The sequence below is a fragment of the Pinus tabuliformis genome, chromosome X, assembly GCF_031772625.1.
Source record: "Pinus tabuliformis cultivar Carrire ecotype Pingquan chromosome X, CPIR1, whole genome shotgun sequence".
Taxonomy (NCBI): domain Eukaryota; kingdom Viridiplantae; phylum Streptophyta; class Pinopsida; order Pinales; family Pinaceae; genus Pinus; species Pinus tabuliformis.
The window spans coordinates 17,630,608-17,656,688 of record NC_142308.1 but is presented as its reverse complement, the minus strand read 5'-3'; the positions used below and the strand labels follow the sequence as shown (position 1 = coordinate 17,656,688).

Genomic DNA, 26,081 nt, shown 5'->3' with positions numbered 1-26,081 from the left:
AAGGGAAGATGAACAAACAGCGAAGAAGCATATAGCAGTGTTTTGTAATTTTGCAGAAAATCTCAATTTTAAACACCTGGATGTTGTTTTAAGACTTTTTGTGCAATCCTTAGATGGTGAGGCAAGAAAGTGGTTTAAAGGGCTTGCTAATAACTCTATTCCTACATGGGGAGAGATGGAGCGCCAGTTCACCCAGAGATGGGGAGAGAAGCGAGATCACAGGTATTCACTTACAGAGTTGAATTCTATTAAAAGAAAATTTGATGAAAGCGTTGTTGATTTTATCAAAAGGTTTAATAAACTTTACAACAGTCTTCCAATGGAGATCAAGCCCCCTCCTACTAGTGCAAAAATAACTTTTGCAGGGGCATTTGAATCAGATTTTGGGTTTACATTAAGGGAGAGAAGATCCACAACCCTTGATCAGATTCAAACTGATGCTCTAGAAATAGAAGCAAATCTGGTGGCTGCAGGCAAAGAACCAAAGGCGCAGCCTACCCAAGATAAGGGAAAGGCCAAAGAGGAATCCTCTCAAAGTCAAACATTAGAGGATATGAACAAGGTGATTAAAAATTTGTCTAGGAAATTGATTAAATTGGAATTGGAGAGTAAAAATTCTCAAAGGAAAGTATAGAAAAACATAAACTTTAATCCCCAATATAGAAGACAACCTCTGCAGATTTTGCAAAAGGAAAGAAAAGACCAAGATCAGGTTCAAGCACCACTTTACTTAGAGGCAGATCCTAGTGAAATATCAGAAGAGCATTCTAAAGATCATGATGATCATATTTCCACATTGTATGCAGGAGATGAAGATGAACTAGGCGTTGAAGGAGAAGAATATACTGAAACAGATGCCACTTATGATGAATACTGGAAGCAATTTATTGATTTTATGTAGGCGGAATTGCATAAGAAATATGACTTGAGATCAAGAAAAAGATCTAGAGTTCAAGAAAATGAAAGTGAGCAGTGAGTTCCTGCTCCCTTACAAAAGGAGACTCCACAGGAAGCACAACCTGCAAAATAGTTAAATAAAGGAAAGCAATAACAGAGTACAAATAGAAAAACTCAGATGCATCAAGGTGAGCCTTCCCAGGATAAAACTGATAAACATCCTTTAGAAAAAATCGTTTCCATTTCAGAAGAGATTCCAATTATGAGGAAAGGTGAAGAAGAAACATAAAAAAATACCAAACAGGTCCATGCATTTAGTCTCACTAAAGAATTGGAAAAAAATAAAATTCAAGTACCTGCCCGAACCTACAGCCCAACGTTTTCAGGGATAGTATTGGCGGGGATGGAACAAACAAGCCCCTTCACAGAGTTGGTTAAGACACTAGTTTATAAAAGGGAGATTACTGAGTTTATTAACTTGTCCCAGAATGTCAATATAAATGACACTGTGAATCTACAAGAAGATAAACTAGTAGTTGTTTTTGGCCCACATGTGGAGGAGGTAGATTCTTCAACACCTCCTTTCTACATTTCTTTATTGATTCATGACTTCATCTTGCATAATTGTATGCTTGATTCTGGAGCTTCACACAACCTTATGCCACTATCAGTAATGAAACAGTTGAATTTACAAGTTACTAAGCCTTACAGAGACCTATATTCTTTTGATTCAAATAAAGTCAAGTGTCTCGGTGTCATTAAGGATATGGTGGTGTCATTAGCCCAGATCCCAGCTAGAAGCTTAGTAATGGATGTAGTAGTACTAGATATCCCTTATAGGTTCGGAATGTTGCTATCTAGGTCATGGGGGACTAAGTTGGGGGGAGTTCTGAAGTTGGATTTTACTTATGCTATCATACCAGCTTTTGGTGGAGAAGAGAGAAGGTTGTACAGAGAAACAAGGTTTGTTAAAACAATTACAAAGAATGGAGCAAGTAATTCACCTGTGTACAACCAAGAAAAATATGACTTTTCTTGTTTCATGCTGCATGACAATGCAGAATTGGCTGAAGATAATCAGAGGCAACTCACTTTAGCTTGTGCAAATACATAGCTACAAACAGAAGGAGTATGGAAGTGCTTCTTTGATGGGACCTACTCTAAGGAAGGAACAAGTGCTAGTTTTCTATTAATTACACCTGGAGTTAACATGATCCCATTTTATTTTAAATTAGAGTTTGAAGCAACTAACAATGTGGCATAATATGAGTCCTTAATCATTGCTCTTCAAACAACAAAACAAATGGAGGTTCAGCCTATTTCTGTTTTTGGAGATTCAAAATTGATTATAAAGCAAATTAAAAATCATTGTCAAACAAAACACCCTAGGCTTAGGGCATATAGAAATGAAGTTTGGGATTTAGTTGAGAATTTCTTTTAGGCTTTCAACATACAATTCATTCCAAGAGATGGGAACAGGTTAGCAAACTCCTTGGCTGTGGCATCCAGTACCTTTAGGCCTCCTATAAATCCAAGACTGAGATATGAGGTCGAAATGAACCACAATCCATTTGCTCCAGATAACATAAAACACTGACAGGTTTTTAATGATGATCAGTAGATTAAGGAATTCTTGACAATGATTGAAGACTTTCAAGGCACCAAAATTGATCAAGATGGGGATGAAGTAACAGAAGGTGCAGAAGTAAGTGATTTTAAAAATTCTATAGTTAATCAAAAAATTATTCAATTGAAAGATAATATTCTGCCAAGAGGACTTGTCCCTCTTGAAAGACTTTTTAATTCTAATGATGTAGCTATTAGTTCAGAGAAAGTTTCACAGGATGAACAGATCCAAGATTACAACATTGGAACCCAGAAGGAGCCCAAGTTAGTCAAATTGTTTAAGGGAGTTCCATTTAATTATAAAGAAAGGTATATTGAGCTTTTTAAGAAGTACACTGATGTTTTTGCTTGGTCCTATGAGGATCTCAAGAAATATGATGTGAACATCATTCAGCACAAGATTCCCCTGAAAGAAGGGATTATCATACTAGAGGTTGGAAGTTCTATTATTGTTTTTATATGATACCTCGATAGAGAATTTATTAATGGTGGTGCAAAGGGTTGTAGTGAAATCATGGTAGGTGAGATCAATGTTATCGTTATATGTTAAGTAACCAAGGTTCCTCTTTAAATCTTGTAAGAAGAGGTCATTTTCATTCTTGTTAAAACGAATGTGCTTTTGACTTTCACCATTCTTTTGCACCTGGTTGGTGTGTATGTCAAGCTTGAGGGTGAGAGATAAGAGTTTATGGTCATAATCGTGCTTGTGGTCATTTAGGATGTTAAGATTTACTATACAGTTGAGGATATGGGTGTCAGATATCACACAATCAACAACACTACTTCCCAACCAATGAATGCAATTCATCTAGCTAGAGGTAGGCTATTTACTAATCCCATTACAAATAATCAGGTCTTGCGAACTACAAAGTTTGATAAGCTCGGTACCAAATATGTTCTCAGTGGTGTCTTCGGAGTATTCTTTGAATCTATTAGCTAGGTCACAATCTTCATCAAGCCATAGGGGCTAGGGTTAAAGTTATTTCTTAGGAGAATAGCCTGGCTACTAGCAGTTCTAGCATTGAGGTCCCCAAGAAAAAATATATCACCTTCGCTTCGAAGATTATGGATATCTTGTTCTAAATTGTTGAAGGAAAAATTCTTATCCAGATTGTTTTTCTTATAGGAGGTAGAGTTGATAGGAGCGAAATAACAGATTGCAAGAAAGATCTTATTGGTGCTAGAATAAAAAAATTCGATCCACATGCACTGATTGAGGGAGTCTATCTTATAAATTTGAACGTGAGGAGAAATATTATCTTTTATATAACACACTATACCACCAAAACCTCTATGAGAAAATTTCTTGTTCCAGGTTGACCAGAGAATGAATCCATCCATGCGGGGGACCCTAGATTCATCATGCTCCTAGGTTTCAACTAAGAAAATAAGATTGGTATCACTCGGGATCTAGCTTAACGTAGGTCCTTTATGCCATGGGAAGCCACAACACTTCCAGAAGAGGATCCAGAGTGTTCTTAATTCCTATTTATTACTGTTGTTTTGAATTCTCTCCCTAATAATAGCTTTTGTATTTCTAATGATTGCCCATTTCCCTTCCCTTCTTGTCTCCTTTACCTTTTGGACTTATTTTCTTAGTTAAACTTGATCTTTTAAGATGAGATCTTCATTTATAAAGATTCCTGATCTTTTCAAGCTTGGTTATTTACTGAGTATATCTACTTTATGTTCATTACAATTTACCTTGATACATGTTAGTCATTGCTTATGTTTAAGTATTTTTCCCACCCTTTGTGCTTATGTTAGATAGGTTGTTTGAATTTGTGACTTAGGTTTTAGTTGTTCTTTTACTACTTCTAAAGTGTCCACACCATTTTTCTCTTGTAATGCTCATGGTCTAGCTCAATTAGCTTGGTCATTTCTTGTTTGTCATGCTACTTTGGGCTGAGTTATTATTCAAATTTTCTTTTAATACTTTAATCTGGTCTCTCATGGAGTAGTTTTATTCCACCATTAATTGTTTTTTGTATTTAAATTCTTGCATCTTATCTTTCATTCCTTGGATTTCAATCTCAAATGCTATTATTTTATTTCTAAAAAATTGTGAGTTAATATTAATCTTTAGAAACCTTAATCTTAATCCATAGCAAAATAAACCTTAATCTTAATACATAGCAAAATATTGTGTGGAAATCTTAATCTAATAGATTCGAACCCAAGACCTATTATTGTTTTTTTAATGTTTGTTTTCTTAATATACTTTTATTCATATTTATTTTTTAATTAAAGGTTTTTTCCTAATATTTTATATAATTAATATAATTGGGTGATATTTTTCTTATAATTCAAAATATATATATTTTCAATCTCTGGTGGTGGTTCGTAGATCTCTCCAGTGGGTTTTCTGTGGTACACCCTCGTGCTTTGTGGGTTTGACGTGGTTCATAAATTTCTGCGTTGGCTTTCTACGGTGAACCTACCTTAATCTCTAGTCTATAGAGCTTTCCTTCATGCTATCACCAGCGACTGCTCTACAGTCTTCGTGTATTAAGACGTTCGTGCTATCACCATGCGGTCTTCGTACTAATCTCCTGCCGTGTTCTTCCAAGGGCATTCTTTCTTTTCTTTTTATCTTGTGTTTGTTTGTTTGTTTTTTTTTTTTTAAATTATGAGTAATGTGTCTCATATTTTTTTTCTTTTCTTTTGTCTTTTTTTGATTGATTTCTTTTAAATTATGGTAATGTTCTTCATATTTCCAAATCTCTCTCTAGAAAATGGAGGCTTAGTAAAATTACTTCAGAGAAATTTTTTTATTACATTGAATTTTGAAGGAAGAAAAGAGAAAGAATCACAATTTAAACAAAAATTATACAATTACATTGAATTTATAGAAAAAGAAAAAAAAGACAATTGAAACAAGAATTACATACAATTTTTGTAAAGCATAAGCTCGAATTATCTACAATATTTGACAAAGTTATAAATCTTTAGAAAATAAAATAAAAACATTTGAAACTGAAATCCAAAGAACTAAAGATAAAATGCAAGAATTTGAATACAAAAATTCTTGTATCTTATTTTTCATTCCTTAGATTTCAGTCTCAAATGTTATTATTTTATTTTCTAAAATTTTATATGGAAACCTTAATTTAATAGATTAAGATTAGATTAAAATAAAGATATTTAAAAAAACAACAAAATTTATAGAAAACCTAATCCGCGAAAAAAACAAATAATATTCCAACTTAAAAATCATATTAAAATAGAGGATGATGATGATGGTGGTGGTGGTGGTGATTAACGTCCACTGAGACCAAACTTTGGTCTATCGGACCTAAAGAAACAAATTATTTAGTGGAGAGAAGCCTCCCGAGCTCACTATAATTTTGATAGCCTAAATGGCTAGGAAAGTCAGTATTGCAACAAAGATTATGACACTGAGAGCTAATGTGGTTATACGTTGGGCACTCTAAGAGGAAGTGATTTTCATCTTAAATATTCCAACTTAAAATTCATATTAAGAACATAAAGATAAAAGTTAATAAATATATTTAAAAATAAAATAATATATATATATATATATAGATATATGTATAAAATTAAAAATAATAATAAGAAGAAAAAATTAAATTTAAAATCTCAATAATAAATAAAAGAATCAATTAATATTATTATATTTAATTTTTCCATATTGCAGATAAAATAATTTATTTTTGTTTAGTTTGTTATTTTCTTAATGTTAAATATTCTGGTATATTTTGATTAAACAAAATATAATATAAACTTATTTATTAATTTATTATTTAGATAATCAAATTAATAATAAATGTATGGTATTTCTCTAAATAATTAAATTAATACAACCATATAAACTAAATAAAGAATAAATGTTAATAAAAATCAATTTATAAAAAAAAATCAAAACATCTACTTTATAATAAGTTTCATATTACTAAAAACTATATAACTAACTGAAATATGCTTATTTTATTATTATTATTAAATAAATAATATATTTCATATTACTAAAAACCTTATAACTCTTATTATTATTAAATAAACTAATATATAAATTAAAGATATATAAAAAATATGTAACAATGTTTTTTATTTAATTTATATACACTATGATGAATGAAAAAACTAGAAAAGAAAACCAGTATAACGATTTTATAAATAAATCTCACTTTTTAATTTAAGTTAGGTAAACTATAATGAATATTCTAAACTAATGCATAGAAGTTAAATCCCTCTCATCATTATTAATAATTATTTTAAATTTTAAATTTTAAAAGTGTTATAAAACATTAATCTACAAATAAAAACTTGAGTATGTTCTTAAAAAAATATAATTTATTTTATAGAATTATATCGAATTCCAGAAATTCTATAAAAAAAAAAATTATAGAATTATATAAAACAGTAAAATTTTATATTGTAATTTATTTGTTCTACTTTCAAAGTTATCTCGATTGCAACTTGTAGTTGCATCTGACCAGCTAAAGAAAGTCCATGTAATCTTATACGTCTGGTTTCATTCCAGAACGTCCACGAAACACATATTTGATTGTCTGGTTCTACGTGAGTCAAAATAAGAATGCATCTCTCAAGTGAACATCAACCATGAATTCTGGCTCCGCGTTTTGTTGGGTCAATAAGTACGGCATTGCGAGGAAGCTGATGATAAGGAAAAGTTAAGTTGTTCAGGTTCAATGATACCAATATATTCTTCAATAAACAATCACAACCGCTCAAATCTTGCCACACCATACCTGATAATCCTCGCAAGTCAATCCAGACAAAATAGCGGGTTTCTTTCCGCCTTCTGTTGACAAAATAGAGTTGCAGGGATCTATTTATCGAAATCTTTGGCTCCGGTTGTGGCTGCACACGGCAACGATCATGGCGGTTTCCATTCTGAAGTTCTTCGTCTGTCTTCTACTTTGTTTGGTGAATTTCTATGGAGAGGATGCAAGGAATGCTGTAGCAGCGGAAGATGGGAGGAGGGCAATTAATATAGGCGTCATACTAGACAAGGATTGGTACGGAATAGTGGCAAGAACGGCCTTTGAATTAGCTGCAGAAGACGTAAATAAGGAGAATAAGCTCCCCAACTCCAGTCGCTTAGCGCTCCAGTTTCGCTTTTCAGATTCTGATGGACAAAACGCAGTCATGGCCGCCTTTGCTGGTATTTATTAAATCCAATAATCACGGTTTAAAATTAGAATTGACTTTGATGGGATTTTATTTTCATAGCTTTTATATATCCATGTCCTTTGAATTTACATAAAAACATTTTATTATTTAAAAAAGAAGAAGTTGTTTGTCCCAAATTTTATACAACCGGTACAAAATTGCAAAATATGTGAGAGGAGTAGAATTCTTCTCAGGTGCGGGGTTCGAATCCCTTAGATTAAGATTTCTCGGATTCGAATATATTAGATTAAGGTTTCCACACAATATTTTGGTATGGTCATTTTCTACAAAACAGAAAGTGCATGCCAAAGCCTCGGATGCAAGAAATCTGAATGAGTAAAATAGCTCTAATAGCAAAATAAACTGCTTTTCTACAGCTGTGGATCTATTGAAAAAGCATGAAGTGGTGGCGATAATAGGACCACAAACATCGCAAGAAGCGGGCTTCGTAATAGATCTGTGTAATGCTTCAACGGTGCCAATGATTTCATTCTCTGTAACGGATCCCCTGCTATCTGCCCACCGCTCCCCATATTTCATCCGTTTGCCTCATAGCGACGCTGTCCAGGCCGACGCAATTGCAGCGCTGGTTGAATACTACGGCTGGAGAAAAGTCGTGGCCGTCTACGCTGACAATGATTACGGCACCGGCATGCTGCCCTTCTTGACTGATTCTCTCAGTAACGTGGGATGCGAAATCGCTTACAGATCAGCCATTCCAGCGAAAGCAAATAGAAGTGCTACAAGAGCGAAGCTTTCCGAGCTGAAGGACATGCAGATCACTAGAGTTTTCGTTGTTCACATGACTTTCGAACTGGACACTCATTTCTTCTCAGAAGCTCGGAACATGGGGATGATGAACAATAGTGAATATGCATGGATTATTACAGAGGGGTTGAGCGCCGTTCTCGACGTCATGAACGAATCAAGCATCGCGTCCATGGAAGGTGTTCTAGGAACCAGAAGTTATATTCCAAACTCTATTCAGTTGCTTGATTTTGATCGCAGGTGGAAACAACGGTTCATAGCCGAGAATCTCACTAAAGGAAAGCCGGCAAAGCTCAACATATACGGTTACTATGCCTACGATGCCGTTTGGATGATCGCTAAGGCTCTCAAACGTTATGGTAATGACGAATTTATTTTCTCGCAATCCCCAATTAACCCAAATTCACAGTTGTCGAATCTTCCAGTTTTCAAACAAGGGGAACGATTGCTACACCTACTCAGGAACACCAATTTCAGCGGTTTAAGCGGGCAATTGGAAATAAGTGAAGGGGAGGTTACAGGTGCCACATATGAAATACTCAACGTCTTGGGCAAAGGCAAAGGCTACCGCCCAATTGGGTGCTGGAGATCAACTGGGACTTCTAATTCCTCAGGGGTAATGAGTGAGCTTGAAAATGTTAATTGGCCAGGAGGGTCCACAAATATACCCCGCGGCTGGGCAACGCCTACCCAGCCGTTGAGAATCGCGGTCCCGATTAAACGCGGATTCCTCGAGTTTCTCCGTGTCGACAAAAATGCATCCGGCGGGCTAGTAGTCTCTAAGGATAAGCCGGGTTTTGTAATTGAAATATTTAGAGCCGTTCTCAAAAACCTTTCCTATGATGTTCCGCACGAATTCATTCCTTACAATCAGAACGGGTCAGAATTGCCGGGTTACTATGATGACCTAATCCAGCAAGTCTCCTTATCAAAGGTCAGCTGTTAAAAGATTTCTTCCTCTCTTTCTCCATTATCCAGTTCCAGCTATATAAGTGCCTCTTTTTTTCAACCAATCTAATTTGGAGTGTTTTTTTAATGCCCTGATCAGGAGTTCGATGCAGCTGTGGGGGATTTTACCATCCTTGCAAACCGCAGCATATATGTGGATTTCACTCATCCCTATTTTGAGTCAGGGCTGGTGATGGTAGTGCCAATAAAGGCAGCCAATTCGAGCAATGCTTGGACATTTCTCCGTCCTTTTACAGGAGCCATGTGGGGTACAACCGGAGCATTCTTCGTGTTTACAGGATTAGTTGTTTGGCTGCTTGAACATAAGGTCAACGATACTTTCAGAGGAAAGCCCAAAGAACAAGTTACAACCTTTCTATGGTAATCATCTCTTTCCAATTTATTTCCATCGTTAATGCATTTTCATTTATGATTTTTTCAAATTAAATGTAAAAAAACTATGTTGATAGCTTTGGTGTTAACTCATGTTTGCAGGTTCTCATTTTCCACGCTCTTTTTCTCTCAGAGTAAGTGTGTTCTTTACCTTCAATTTTTATTATATCATTAATGCTTTGATGAATTTCCTGCCCCAAAGTAAGTAGATCCCACATTAAAAATGTATTGTATATTAGACATTGAACTACTACATTGACATTTCATAGGATTAAAATTGTAATCGTTTTATTAATGATTCAAAGAATTGCAAATGGTTCGTATTATACAGGAGAGAAAGTTGTTAGCAGTTTGGCTCGAGGAGTCATAATAATCTGGCTTTTCGTGGTTCTGATACTGCAATCTAGCTACACAGCAAACCTCACTGCAATATTAACAGCCCAACAAATGCAACCCACCATTCAAGACGTGGACACTCTGAAATCCAGCGGACAGCCCGTGGGTTACCCGGCCGGATCTTTTATAGGTGAATACCTGGTAGAGCACCTGGGGATAGATCGCAACAAGCTCCAGGGATATTCATCAGTACAAGAATATGCAAACGCACTGTCAAACGGATCAGTGGCTGCCATTTTTGGCGAAATCCCTTATATTTGCGTTTTCCTGTCAAATCAAAGCGGCTTCACAATAGTTGGCGAGACATATAGAACCGGGGGCTTAGGCTTCGTATGTTTCCATGACATTCATTCTATTTATTGCTATTAGGGTTAAGACTAATAAAATTGCACTCATTTTTGGTGTTCGAAATATACTGTGACTTGATTTTATCTATAAACAGGCATTTCCGAAGGGATCTCCGCTCGTATCGGACATGTCAACGTCGGTGCTGGAGGTTGCAGAGGGCCCGGAAAATCAGCAACTTCGGGCGATATATTTCAACAACAAGACGGATTGCAACAACGGAGGGCCTCCAGAAAATTCGAATAGGCTAAGCATGGAGTGCTTCTGGGGTCTCTTCCTCATTACCGGCTCCGCTTCAGCGATGGGTTTGCTAATATATTTGGGCCATCTCATTTACACATATGTTCGCCATCGCCTTCCACAGGAGCAACAGCACTTCCCCTCCACAAAACATTTAATCTCAAGCCGCTTGAAGAGCTTCCTGAATTACATAGTCGAGAAAGAGGAACCCGGCAATTCTAAAGAAACCAGTCGAGAAAGTGATGAAAATCTCCCTGACGCCCCCAATTTTGGTACCAGTATTTCTACTCCGCCGGCATGGGAAAGTCCAGTAATCGTAAACACCGGCGGTCACATTGAAGAAGAAGGCGGCTATGAATACACCGGTGGTCACATAGAAGGAGGCGGCGGCTATGAAGATAGCGGTGGTCACATTGAAGGAGGCGGCGCCGCAACCACCGATGAAGGTCCCATAGAAGAAGACGACGACTATGAAGACACCACCTCCTCCGCCTTGTCGTCGCGCTCTTCTTCATTCCTTTGGCTACCAGGGGCAACATCTTAATGGTCAGGATCTTAACGCTTAATAGTCAAGGTTCTTATCATATTTGTGCTTAAAAATCTTTAGCTTAATCACGTCCGAAATTTGTAAAATTTCTGGATACCAGTCGTGTAGAATATTCGTTGGCTGTTCAATAATCACAGCTGTAACTTCTAAATTTGGTTTATATTATATTTTTTTATTAGTAATTCATAATTGTCAAACTACGGTTGGGATCATTATGTAGCTGTTATGTCTTAATGCATTTTTTATTTATGAGGAAAATTATCCTAATTGGAATATTGGGTTGGCAGTCATTATAAAGCATATTTTCACACACTACAATGTTTTTTATATTTTAGATTATTAATTTATTTCTTTATATTTAAAAATGATAAATTTATAACCAATCTAATTTATATATTAAACCATTTCAATTTATAATATTAATTGATATAAGAGTTCGTATTATAATTTATGATATTAATTGTTATAAGAGTGGTAGAATATTTGTTGGGTATTCAGTAATCACAATTATAACTTGTAAAAGTGGTTTGTATATTACTTGTCTGTTAGATATTGGCCTCTCATTTTTGGAAACTTACTGAGACCAAATTTCATATGGGTTTTCGGATTTCTATGTAATGTTGTTTCATAAATTCTCTTTTAAAATATATTACATTTATATAAAGTAAATATTACTTTGGAATTGGAATTATAGTATATAATCGAACTAGTTATAATGAAAATTAAGAAAAAGAATTAATGAATTTTATTCATAGAAAATATAATTATATATGATAAATTTTATATGGCTGAAATAATATATGAGTGAATTTAGAGAGACGTGAATATGCATTAAAGAACACTAACATCTAATTTGAGTTAATTGATCAAGGAGTCATCACTTAATTGTCATGCATTTAAATTCGTAAAACTCATACATATACTTGTGAAGTGTCCTCTTGGTAACAATACAATAACAAGGTTGTCATGCATGACTTCACTCCATTAGTTTAATTGAAGTGCAACTTAATGTATATAACATCTCTAATACTCCTCCAAAACACTACAAAATAGAACACAATGATTGGTTCTGAGCAAGAAGCCATGTAAGGTATTCATTTTTTGTAAGCTTAGCACAACTACATTTTCAACATGTCCAATACATCACCCCGATCCGTACGAGAAATTGAACTAGTGACTTCACATCAAGGAGTGCTTTAATAAAGCATTTAAATATTTATGCTTTAAAGACACTTGCTTAATCACGTCCGAAATTTGTAAAATTTCTGGATACCAGACTTGTAGAATATTCGTTGGTTGTTCTATAATCACAGCTGTAACTTCTAAATTTGGTTTATATTATATTTTTTTAATTAGTAAGTAGGAAAACCTTCATAATTGTCAAACTAGGGTGGCGATAATTATGTAGCTGTTATGTCTTAATGCATTTTTTATTTATGAGGAAAATTATCCTAATTGGAATAATGGGTGGGCAGTCATTATAAAGCAGATTTTCACACTCTACAATGTTTTTTTTTATATTTTAGGTTATTAATCTATTACTTTATATTTAAAATGATAAATTTATAACCAATCTAATTTATATATTAAACCATTTTAATTTATAATATTAATTGATATAAGAGTTAGTATTATAATTTATGACATTAATTGTTATAAGAGTTGGGTATTCAGTAATCACAATTATAACTTGTAAAAGTGGTTTGTATATTATTTGTCTTTAGATATTGGCCTTTCATCTTTGGAAACTTAAGCGAGACCAAATTTCATATGGGTTTTCGGATTTCTATGTAATGTTGTTTCCTAAATTCTCTTTTAAAATATATTATATTTATATAAAGTGAATATTACTTTGGAATTATAGTATATAATCGAACTAGCTATAACGAAAATTAAGAAAAAGAATTAATGAATTTTATTTATAGAAAATATAATTATATATGATAAATTTTATATGGCTGAAATAATATATGAGTGAAACTAGAGAGATGTGAATATGCATTAAAGAACACTAACATCTAATTTGAGTTAATTGATCAAGGAGTCGTCACTTAATTGTCATGCATTTACATTTGTAAAACTCATATATATACTTGTGAGGTGTCCTCTTGGTAACAATACAATAACAAGGTTGTCATGCATGACTTCACTCCATTAGTTTAATTGAAGTGCAACTTATTGTATATAATATCTCCGATACTCCCCCAAAACACTACAAAATAGAACACAATGATTGGTTCTGAGCAAGAAGCAATGTAAGGTATTCATTTTTTTTGTAAGCTTGGCACAACTACATTTTCAACATGTCCAATACATCACCCCAATTGGGACGAGGAATTGAACGAGTGACTTTACATCAAGGAGTACCTTAATAGAGCACCCAATCACCGTGTATCCAAGACCCCATGGAGATGTAAGGTATTCATTTTACAATGCATCTAAGTAAAATATAATAGTGGAAACAAGAGGAAAGAGGGAAAACCATATGGAAAAGACCGCCCACATCCAACTTCAAACTAAAATGTTGGGAAAGAAATACATATGTCAAGCAATTGTGTCCTTCACCCAAATACAATTTTGCAAATGATGAAACTTCTACTTAGTGAAAGTCTTCATGAAGATGTCGACAATTTGTTCAGAAGTGGGATATTATTGTAAATTGATGACTCAATCATGTCATTATGGGAACTTGGAGGTCTAAAATTGAATTTTTAAAGGAAATGAAATAAAAAATTTTAATAGTATTTTTTAGTTCTCTCCTTATAAGATTCTTCAAATTTTAGTATTTTGATCACTCGTTTGATGCAGTATTAGATTCAAAATCCAACAAGTACCCACCATGCATACTTTTGAGTAGATCCTCACCAGAAGAAAAAAAAAATGAAAATAGATGAAAACATGTGTTTTTTTTCGACAAAACATGTTTTTTTATATGTATTTTCAATTTTTTTCAATGTGAATCTACTTAAAAGCATGTGAGGTGGGTACTAGTTGGTATGAAATCTAATTCTACATTCAACGAGTGCCTACACTTGAATTTTGAGTAAACTTATAAGGACATAAGTTGAAAATTCAATTAAAAAGTAGTTTTATTCTTTTCCCTCCAAAAGAAATTACTCTTGGGGATGACATCATCATATTCAATCCTATTGGTTCTTTTAAAGTTAATTATGATAGTACATTTTTCATTTTGATTCTTTTTTTCACTCAAATTTCCCTAATGATCAATCCTCAGATATAGTGTAAGTGGATCTCGATGTATGTTGTTTGTTTATGTTGCACTAGTGTTGACGATGCTGGAAATATATCAACCAAGGGAGTCTCCCTCGCATGAAGTCCCAATTAGACCTCACACTATTTTGAGTGGGAGCTCCAACCAGAAATATGGTCGGTTGCCATCGCTCTTAGGAATCTTCCTTGGATGCAATTATTAACATAAGAGATTGATCTGAAATTGGAGGAGAACTTCTCCTTCCTACAAAGTGATTGTCCTCTGACGCTTTGCAAGTAAAAATGGGTCTTATGAAAACACAAGTTTTAAAGGTCTCTTCAAGGTTAATGAGTTAGTTTACATGTGAACTTCTAAATAAGAACATATCATCATTTAACTCATAAAGGCATTCAAGAAGAGAAAAAACACAAAATTTGGTGATGGAGTTCACCCCTCCTAGGCTACATCTCTAGGCCTGCTAACACAACTAGACTGCTCCATATATTCAGTGAAGAAGAGTACATAAAGTTTGCTAACAATATGAGTGGCTAGTTTCCCCTTCAAGGAAATGTTCTCCTGCAAAGAACTCTCACTCTAAAAAGCATGAAAACCTACAGTCAGTCATGAAACAATCAATAAGAAAAGGGTTCTCCTACAAAGATCTTGTACTCCATCTGAAAATGAGCATACAAGTACTACAATTCCACATTGAAGTACAAAAAGAGAGCTTTCCTCAACAAGACATAGTGATAAAAGACAAACATGAGTTGTACCATACAAGTCACAGTTGTTGCAGTAAACATCTGAAGGCTAGAAAACCCCTACAAGGTCCTCTCCATGCTCAAAATCCTTCAATAATTGCTCCAAAACAATGATTGATCATAACACCCATGGACTCAAACCTACAAGAAGACTTTTCATATATGCTTCAATCAGTAAACAAATATCTCCATTAGATCCAGAATGTCCAAAAACCCCTACCTAGACTCTTCTTGAGCTCCAAAAGGCTAAACACTTTTCAAGTTATGACTCTCCTAATATTTTGTTGTTATTTTTCCTCCAAATTGAATGAATAGGTTAACATAGCAACAAATCCGCCCTAATTTCCGCTCGGAAGGCGAAAATTTCAACCGCCAAAGGTGAAAATTGTGGAATCTTTTACATTCCCAATAACCCTTAACACAATACCAGGGCCACATGGGTGCCATAGGTCCAAGGGCTGGGCCAATGACCCGCCCCCGCCGGCTTAATCCCCTTTACCATTGGGCTTATGGTCACGTCGGCTTTAATGTGGCGGAGCCCTCTCCTCCTTGGCACTTGGTCTTGTTGGCTCCCATGTGCCCAAGACTGGGGCTTAACTCCCGTTGGTGCTCTATTTACCACCGCTTATAGTCATGTGTGTGAGCTTAATACCAAACCCCTCTTTATTGTGCATCGTGGTTCTGCTAGGTAGCAAGTGATCGAGGATCGAGGCTGGTCCCTGAGCCCTCTCCCTTTTGTGTTGAGGTCTTATGGATTATATATGACAAGGGGCCGAGGATGACCACTCGACCCCTCCTCCAAACATGCGCCCAGTGAAAACTTAAATTGAATTGGTGCCCTTAAGGGGTAAGAAACACCGTACAGAGGAGATTGTAAGGCGTGGAATTTGTACGAAGGAGGTCACAGGTTCAAGCCCGCTCAAGGCTATCCGAGCCCTTAAAAAAAGTTTAGCCAACCACGATGTGCCACATGGCGGCCTCTGGTTAGGCCACGTGACATCCTCTCATTGGACCACCACAACCAACTGCAACCAATCAGAATGCACCATCTTGTAGTACGAGGCTGCCACTTGGCAGGCCAAGATTGGTCTGTATGTGCCCAGTAGGCTTGCTGACATCATCGGTACGACTTCCCAGTTAGTAGCCCAGTCAACAACCTACAAAAGTTTTAGTTGTTAAGCCAAATGATCATAACATCATAACTTTGTCATATGACATCAGATTGAGGCAAAACAAGTGTTGTTGAAATCAGAACGATGAACACTATGAATTAACGTGATTTTGAAAGATTCTAGGCACTTTCATTTTTTAGCTAAATTTTAATCACCGAATCATACCTCCCCACTAGGAACTTTTGGACTCCAAAAGTTAGCTTCTCCTAGTAAATAAAATGAGGTAAAAACTCAAAAATTTCCCAAAAACTCAATCCTTAATGTTTTGTTTTTAATTGGTGCATTCAAGCTCTAATCAAGGTACTCCACCTATCCTCTATGTGAAGACCTTACCGTCCTATCAAGAATTCAACCACAATTCTTATCACCATGCAGGAACAAAACATTGATGAGTGGAATCTAAAAATTATCTAAAAACTTATCTTTCACGGCTCAAACAACTTCATCTTGAAGTTCTATTTTTGAAAACAAACATGACTTTCCATCTTGGAAATCAGAAGTAATTCAATGCCTCCCATGCACTGATTCAAAATTTTCTTTACTTGTCCTCAAACTGAGCTTGTATGCAAAAGTACTCTCGCTGCAAAAATTCAATGACACATTTGGCTTTGTCCACAAAAACATATTCATTTCTTTGTACAATCTTTAACAAAGATTCAATTTACAACAAGTTTCATCTTGAACACTTGTGTCTTGAAAACAATTTTAATTATTTTCGTTCAAATCTTTGTAAAACTGTTGTTGGTTTTGCTCCCATGGTTTAGATTTTAAAAATAATTAAAATTATTTTCAATTTCAAAGTTATGTGCATAATTTATATAAAGTTTTTCCAAATCAAAATTTTTTAAATATTCTTTTGTGCCAGCATATAGGAAGATAAATGAACATAAGTGACCTTTCCTCCTAGCTCAACTCCTTCTGTCAATTTTTTGCGTGAATTTCATTTTTATCTCTATATAATTATCCCATAAGGAAGAAATATCTTTTTCTAGCATTGGAAACTCCATCCTCCTCTTTACCTCATTATTGGGGGGTCAGAAATCAATGAGATAGTGATAGTTGTAAAAAGCAGTAAATGTGAAACAAATTTTCAAAAATGGCCATGTTAAAAGTCGAATAGTCAACCCCCAAACCATTGATTTAGTATTTCACACATATCGAGGTATTTAAATTACGGTGGTTTAATGTGTGAAGTGTAGGGTGGGACATAAACTTAATAATTATAAAGAGGAAAATTGTACAAGAAGAGAGAATTTGGATAAATTGTTATCCAAATATTTTACAGAAGTAAAAAGGGAAAGTAAAAGATATTTTACCAATCATGGTAAAACTAGACATGGTTTTCAAAACCATGGGGAAGCAAAACAATAGACGGGTTTCACAGGAAAAGGAGGATTATTTATAAAGTTTCATTTATTCGTAAGTAAACCAAAAGTGGGAAAAACTAAATATGAAAACAATGAATGATTTTGGGTAAATGTTTGTAAATTTAATTCGTGAAATTCATAAACAAATAGTGCTACAATGGAGAAGTATTATAGGACATTGTTTTCTTTGTGCATGTAACTAAGTAATCTTTCCAATACAATAGATGTTCCCTTCTAAGGGGAAGCAAACATGACAGACCTTATTATCATGCATGCAAATGTAAGTCCCTTTTCGAAAAAACATCTTTTCCAAGATAGATATATTTACAAAATCTATTGTATGCACAAAGACATGCATTGTTCTAAACCAGAAGTAATGTGTTAGTCATTATTTCTTGCATGCGGATATATGTATTTTACAAAGGAAAGCTAGTACGTTTATTCCAACTACTTGTTTTACTTTCCATAATACTTACTCTTTTCTGCACACAAATCCATATTTCTCTTTAAAATATCTAACACAATAGTTCTACAAATCCATGTTTCTCTTTAAATATCTAACACAATAGTTATATCTTCATACATGTAATCAACTATTGTTTCTATGCTTCTGCATATGTGCATATGTGTTCTTTTCACATAGTTATTTTCAAGAACCCAACATAGTTATATCTTCATACATGTAATCAACTATGGTAATCAACTATTGTTTCTATGCTTCTACATATGTGCATATGTGTTCTTTTCATGTAGTTATTTTCAAGAACCCAACATAGTTTCTCTATCATTTATGTACAAAGTTATTATGCATTTGTTCCCAAGAAAGTACCATAATCAACCTTTCTTTTGGGCATAAGAACTAAGATAATAATAATGGTAACCTTTATGCATTAAACCATGCAATTAAATCAAACTATCCAATATGCAACACACAAATCATTTACTTTTTTTACTCACCAAAACATGTAACTTTTGCAAATGTTGCAAATGAATTAACACCATTAAATTATCTTTCATGCCCAAGGAAAACATATTCTTTCCAAAGAAGATTCATAGGACTTATATTATCTCCGTGCATTTCATCTATGCATAGGTTATTATATTTTCTCATAACTAAGTATTCTTTTTCAAAAGAACTCTCCTACCCATGAGAATATTTCACAAATTACCCTCTTTAATCTATATTCACTTTCAGAAAAAGTGACCTATCTTTTTTTACATAAAAGACATATTCAATGTTATATAAAGACAAGAAATGTTACTCATCGCAAATATATTTATAATAACAATCTTTTCTTATAGTAATAACAATCTTTATCTACATGTAGTAATATATTTTCTCTACCAAGCAAAATATATAGTAACAATCTTTATCTACATGCAGTAATATATTTTCTTTACCAAGAAAAATATATTGCTAACCAATGTTTTCTTTACCAAGAAAAATATATTGCTAACCAATATTTTCTTTACCAAGAAATTTATGATAATCATGCACATATATATGTATATATAGTCACTAACACAAAACAATTTTTCATTTTTTTACGAAGAAATATATGATAATCATGCACATATATATGTATATATATAATCACTAACACAAAAAACAATTTTTCAAATTGTGTATAAACTTGTTTTTAATTTTAAGAAAATCACATCAATTTCTACTATTTTATGCACAAGATGCAAATGTGAATTTTTTTTAAGGGGCACGATCGCTTATCTAGGTAGCCGACTCTCATAGGAAAAAAACGAATGGTTGTGAACCCTTTTCATACGCAAGCATGTGATCCATGTCTAAAAATACGTCTGTGCTCTTGAATGGAGTTCGACCCTCTGGTTTGAACATTGGTTGTGAGCCCTTTTCATACATAACCATGGGATCTATGTCTAAAAATATGGTTGTACTATTGCATGAAGTTCCACCCTCTGGTTTGAACATTGGCTCCTTTCACGTAGTGCCACTAATATCCATGGAGTCCAACGGAGGAACAACTTTCCTTTGTCCTTTGTTACCATGTCCAGCAGAGGAACAACTTTCCTTTGTCTTTTGTTACCATGTCCAGCAGAGGAACAACTTTCATTTGTCTTTTGTTACCATGTCCACCAGAAACGAAGCTTCATAAAACAAGACAAGAACTCCATAGTCCTCAACGACTGAACATATTATCCAAAACCTCTCAAAAACGATTATTCCTCTCCCTCTGAGCACGAGCCCGATTCATTGTGAGATAAAAAATATAAAAGGAAAATTTCCAAGAAGTAGTTTAATTGAGTTGGCATATGATAGCAACTGTTATCAGAGCTAAGAGAGTGATATGCCTATTCTCCTTATCTCAAGATCATTCTTTCATGTAAAAACAAATGGTTATTCTATGGTAGTTTCACCATACCGAACCCTAACTACCTCATGGTATCACAAATTGAGAGTTTAATGGCATAATCTATGTAAAATCTATAATCATGCAACCCCTAGTTTTAAATTAATAAATTATAATCCAATGGAGTTAATTCAATCTCACACCCATGGAGAATGACCTGCATAACAAGCTAATAATACACAATAATCTACAAACAATTTAGTCTTGTTATAAAAAGAAAAGTAACTAGAATTAACACAAATTGTTAATATCTTGCCAAAACTATCGAAACGCTGAATTGTTTTTGTTTAGCTTGTTTCCACTATTCATATATTCCAACAATATGAATTTGTAATTTCTCAACTTTGCTATTTTGATTAAAGATTTCGAAACTTGAGCTATTAACTTTAGAGTTTATTTTTCTAAATATAAAATTGTATGGTTTAGATTTCGAAACTTGAGCTATTAACTTTAGAGTTTATTTTTCTAAATATAAAATTGTATGGTTTGAAATTTGACACATTTTAGTGCAAAAAAGTATCAAATTTGTTTAAAAATATGCACAATTCTTCTGGTGTGCGGGGTTCGAATCCCTTACATTAATTTTCCGCACAGCAAAATCTGAATGAATAAAATAGTTCTAACAGCAAACAAAGTGCTGCTTTTCCACAGCTGTGGATCTATTGAAAAAACAATCATTCTAATCCTTCTATTTTCCAATCTTTGTTTTAAAAAAACACATATATGTATAATCTCAATATTTCATTATAATTCAATATCTACGTACATAATTCTTAATCATAATCTGGCTTTTCGTGGTTCTGATAGATTAATTACGTTTGTAATTTGTAAATTTGATAGATAGGGGACTTTTTTTTTGTGAGGATAGGTGCATTTTAACTCTTTAAAAAATAGAATATTATAAAATATTAATAATTTTATTTTTATTTTTTTTGTTAGTTAGTTTAGGTGTTGTGTAAGCTATATTGTAATGTGAGGAGATGTTATAGAATCTGTAAAGAATGTAAACATTTAAATGTCATCTCAATAAAAATGTAATATAGAGAAAATGTGGTAGTGCTTATAAATGAGTGTAAACATTTATTTAATAAAAAATTATTTTCAAAATTATAGATAGATCACACATTAAAAGTTATTTAATAAAACTAGTCTTAGATCTATCTCAATTTTGAATCTATTAAGGCAATCAAATCTCTCCACGTGTAAATCTCTTTTTGAGTGCAAAACTTGAGGAAAGATTTACACCTAAAGAAATTTAATCTCTCTCATTTTTTGATGGATGAGAATTAAATAGATCTAGACTGGTTTTTAATTAATCAATTAAATTAAAAAGAAGAAAAATAACATAAATATTTTGGAGATAAATTTAAACTTTTGATTTAAATATTATTATAACAAAATCTATTTATAAATTAGGAATCTTTCAAATAAAGTGAGATGAATCATTATAATTTAAAATCTTGTTATATATTTTTTAAATAAATATATGTTAATTTTTTTAAAATTAATAATAACAATAATTTAATTTTTTTTAAATTAATAATAACAATAATTTAAAATAAAATTATATTTGATTTATTTTCGAGATATTTTTAATTTTAACACTATAAATACTTTATTTTTTAATTTTATAACTCATAGGAGATGAACGCTTCCCATTTATTTGCCCAGCCCTAATCTGTTGGTAATTCAACGAAACCATGAAAATTCAAGTAAACACGTTTCTTTTTCGTTCCAAGTCCTCCCTGTGTATATCATTGTCATCACATTATTCCAGAATTCCAGAATCGAAGGTTTGACTGGGTTGTCGGTCTGGTCCGTCAAAAAGTATGGGCTTAGGAATCTGTCCCCGGCTGTAATTGATTTATAGGAAGGAAGAGAGTTCTCAATGAATATGATTGATTTTTTCTCAAATCTACTGCCTGATTCAATTATTAGCATTGGGAGTAGGTTTAGTTTATGTAATTTGGTTTGTTCTTTGTTGTTTTTTTTAAATTTAATTTTAAAGTATATGTTTGGTTTATTTTAATAAGATTAAAAAGCAGATGTTTTTAAGGAAATATTTTTAACTTTTATTAAGTCATAAATTATTAATATAACTCATTTGGAAATTGTTAAATATATTTTTGACGTTATAATTATAATTATCAAATTTAATCTTATATTTAATTCAAACTACTCTAACAATGTCAATTTACTTTATTATCATATTTTATATATATATATATATATATATATATATATATATATAAAACATCTATTATCATATGATATATATATAAAACATCTAACTCTCATCCTCGTGTATATTTATAAACAAGGATGCTGTCTTTTTTTGTTAGCCAATAAAAATTATATGTTATATGTTTTGAACATATAATATATCTTTTTATATGTACATTTAAGAATCTTGTTATATATTTTTCTAAATGAATATATGTTTAAGGTATATTAATTCTTTTTAAAATTAATAATACCAGTAATTTAAAATAAAATTATATTTAGTTAATTTTGAAGATTCTTTTTAATTTTAACAATATGAGATATGATTTTTTTAATTTTAACAATATGAGATATTGTTTAGATAATCTTCGGCAAAATCACATAACCAATCTTTTGTCGACGCGTTTCGAACCAACCAGTGTGGTTCATCGTCAGGACAAGTTGAAGAACCAATCCGGCTTAGCGTGATTAAATAGAGTGTGCAGAGACTCCAACAGCTATAATGCTAACGACTAATTTTGACCTAATGATCCTGGTCAAACCACTAAAATAGGCACCTCGGGCAAAAAGCCTTCCTTAGGGCCAAGAAGTAGCCTTCCATCCGAAGGATTCCTAAGGATCATATCATGGGTGTGAACCTTCCTTACATCCAAGGAACCACGGACAGGATTGCGAGGATTCTGAGGAAGTATGATGTGCCCGCAACTTTTAGACCTCTCAATACTATCCGTGGATCCCTCAGGTCTGTGAAAGACCCGATTGACCCTAAGGACATGAAGGGCGTCTATGTCATTCCCTGTTCCTGTGGGACCCCTTATATTGGTGAGACTGGTCGCTCTATCAATCAGCGGATTAGCGAGCATTCGGCTGACTTAAGACATGGGAGGACCAAGTCCTCGGCCCTGGCTGAGCATGCGGGAAAGACTATGCATCATGTATGTATAGAGGAGGCTCAAGTCATTGCCAAAATTGCGCAGTTTCACCATCGCAAATTTAGAGAGGCCCTGGAGATTGAGAAAAGGCCGAACAATCTTAATAGGGATGATGGCTGGAAGATTAGCAGTTGCTGGGTCCCAGCCTTGTCTTCCTAGCCTCCTCATTCCTTTTTTAGGTCTTAGGGTTTCTGTTTCCCCCTCCTTTATTTTTTCTTTTGGCAGATTTGTCCTATTATTATGGGGTGTTTGGGTCTTTAATAAGTTATGTATTGGTTTCGGGCTAATTATTGTATTAACCTTACCTGTTTATGACACTATTGGGCATATGATAATTAGATTTGATTTTCTCCATAATTTCATTATTTATACATTTAAAAAAAAAAAATTATATTAACCTTAGAATTAAGTTTCCCTTTATCTAATGTCTAAAAAAAGACCCGTTTTAAACCTTATAAATAATAATGGCATAGTTAACTTTAATATTTTTGGAATAAATAAATATTGAATAAATATTGATTATTATTAGAAATTTGACCATTAAGTTTAAAGGATAAATTATGGTATATCAACCCTAAATTATGATATTCATCTTGTAAGTATTAATATATTTACCTAAGGTCTTAGTTACCTTTAATAATTTATTGGAATAAATAAATATTGGTCTAATATTGATTATTTGACCTTAGGTTTAAAGGAGTAGTTATGATATTAGTTATACTATTATTAATAGACCTAGCTTTAACAACCCTAGATTATGGATTTACCTAATGTAACTAAATTCTAGGAATAATAATAGTTGAACAATTTGTTTGGTATTATTAATTATTAGTAGGTATAGATTATTTAATAAACAGATATTATTTTATATAACTTATCATTTTAATGGACCATTACATTTAAATAATAAATATGATATATTCTAAAGAACAAGTTCTAACTTACCAAGGACCATTAAATAATTATTACACAATTACCTAGTATAACTAAATTCTAAAAATAATAGTAATTGATTACCTTTACTTGTATTTTATAATTAAATATAGATTAATTAATATATATTATTAATGACCATTATAATTAAAATATTATTATTATACTATGATTTTTCTTATTATTTGGGATAATAATAATAATATACCTATTTATTTTTAATTGACATATGAATTCCTTTATTTACCTAATTTAGCTTTTTCGAGAAATATTAGTTATCTATTTTAGTGGTTTGACCAGGATCATTAGGTCAAAATTAGCCGTTAGCATTATAGCTGTTGGAGTCTCTGCACACTCTATTTAATCACGCTAAGCCGGATTGGTTCTTCAACTTCTCCTGACGATGAACCACACTGGTTGGTTCGAAACGTGTCGACAAAAGATTGGTTATGTGATTTTGCCGAAGATTATCTAAACAATGTAATGGATCACAGAAGTCTAAATTCCTTAATATGAGATATATAGGACATCACCAACTCACATTCATAGGACATCAATGACTCACATTCATTTTCCCAACCCTAATCCATTAGTAATTCCTATCTCCTCGCACATTTGGCTCATTCATTGTTGTTTTTTCTTACTGGTGGCACAATGCTTCCCACGGCTCCTTCCAAGCACCTATCCCTTGGCGCTGGCACAAATGCCATGATGCTCGATAACCACAACCCTTTTCCAGGTGTACTTGTTTACTCCTATGTTTTTTTTGTGATCAATGTTTTCTTCTAATTGTTGGGCAGAACATTTAACATTTTTAACCCTCGTCACTTGCCTGTACAAGTTCTTCTTCAACCACCAACCACCGGCGGGGCTTTCTCCACTCCCTCCAAGAGAAGCTCACAAATCCAGGGTTGAATGTTGTTACAATATATATATATACATAGCAGGGTAAGTTGATCTCGGCTTCCAACCCTTAGACCCTTCTTTTAATTTATTCCATTCATGGTTTTATACTTGTTTCTTGTTTAAGAGTGAAGTTGTTGGCATCTTTTGTAAGAACACCTGAACCACCAAGGATGACGACATGGTTTCTTGGATGCCGGGTCTCCGCTTGTTGTTGGACTGTGTACCTCTATTTACCAAATACGACATTTATTCCTTGCATACTAAGCAAGAAAGAGATTTTTGTTTATGTTCATTGTCTGGTTAGCGACAACTTTGAAATGGATTTTCTAAGGGTTTCATTCCTACTTCACTATATCAATAATCTGGGTTTCCCTTTCTTGTTTTACTTTTACCTTGTTTAGAGGCATGGGGTTTCCGACCTAACTCCTGTGTCCTCACCTGTCCATCTTGGGCGAATCAAAAAATGGTATAGTCGTGTTCCTCATTTTTTTATATATTTTTTCTTTTCATGGCTGAATGGAAAGTTACAGTCATTTAACGAGTTCGTTGGGGTTTTACCCTGGCAACTTTCCCCTTCATGCCTCTCTAAGGACACTCTTTTTATTTTCCCTTCTCAAATTAGCATTTCCCCCTCTACATTTAACTCTATGGTCCCATAACTAGGTTGGCATCAATTCTCTGCTTCCCCAGCACAACTTGGTGGTGGAATTCAAGATAGAAGGGTAGGCATCCTGCTGCTCATGCAAGCAGGGGTGACCTCTCTTCTATGTCAATTCCCCATGATAGGTTGAAAGCGTATTTCCCATTTGTTAAATTCTAGAAATCTATAGGTTGTCGTGTGGGCTTTTTTTTTTCGTGTCTCGTTCTACATTTTC

General features: G+C 33.4%; 1 protein-coding gene across 1 annotated transcript; it reads left to right on the top strand.

Annotated features, from left to right (window-relative positions):
* Positions 1 to 7,266: 7,266 nt before the first annotated feature.
* On the top strand, positions 7,267 to 11,519 carry LOC149138105 (glutamate receptor 3.2-like). The gene is made up of 6 exons (XM_089447426.1): positions 7,267 to 7,672; positions 8,058 to 9,382; positions 9,497 to 9,777; positions 9,892 to 9,923; positions 10,121 to 10,515; positions 10,628 to 11,519. Exons 1-6 carry the CDS (start codon positions 7,387 to 7,389, stop codon positions 11,312 to 11,314), a joined length of 3,006 nt encoding a protein of 1,001 aa, XP_089303552.1. The 5' UTR covers positions 7,267 to 7,386; the 3' UTR covers positions 11,315 to 11,519.
* The last annotated feature ends 14,562 nt before the right edge of the window (positions 11,520 to 26,081 follow it).

Coding starts and splice junctions, on each gene's coding strand:
- LOC149138105 (XM_089447426.1), top strand. CDS start 7,387: ATGGCGGTTTCCATTCTGAAGTTCTTCGTCTGTCTTCTACTTTGTTTG. Junction 9,778..9,891: donor CAAGTTACAACCTTTCTATG/GTAATCATCTCT, acceptor TCATGTTTGCAG/GTTCTCATTTTCCACGCTCT. Junction 10,516..10,627: donor GAACCGGGGGCTTAGGCTTC/GTATGTTTCCAT, acceptor ATCTATAAACAG/GCATTTCCGAAGGGATCTCC.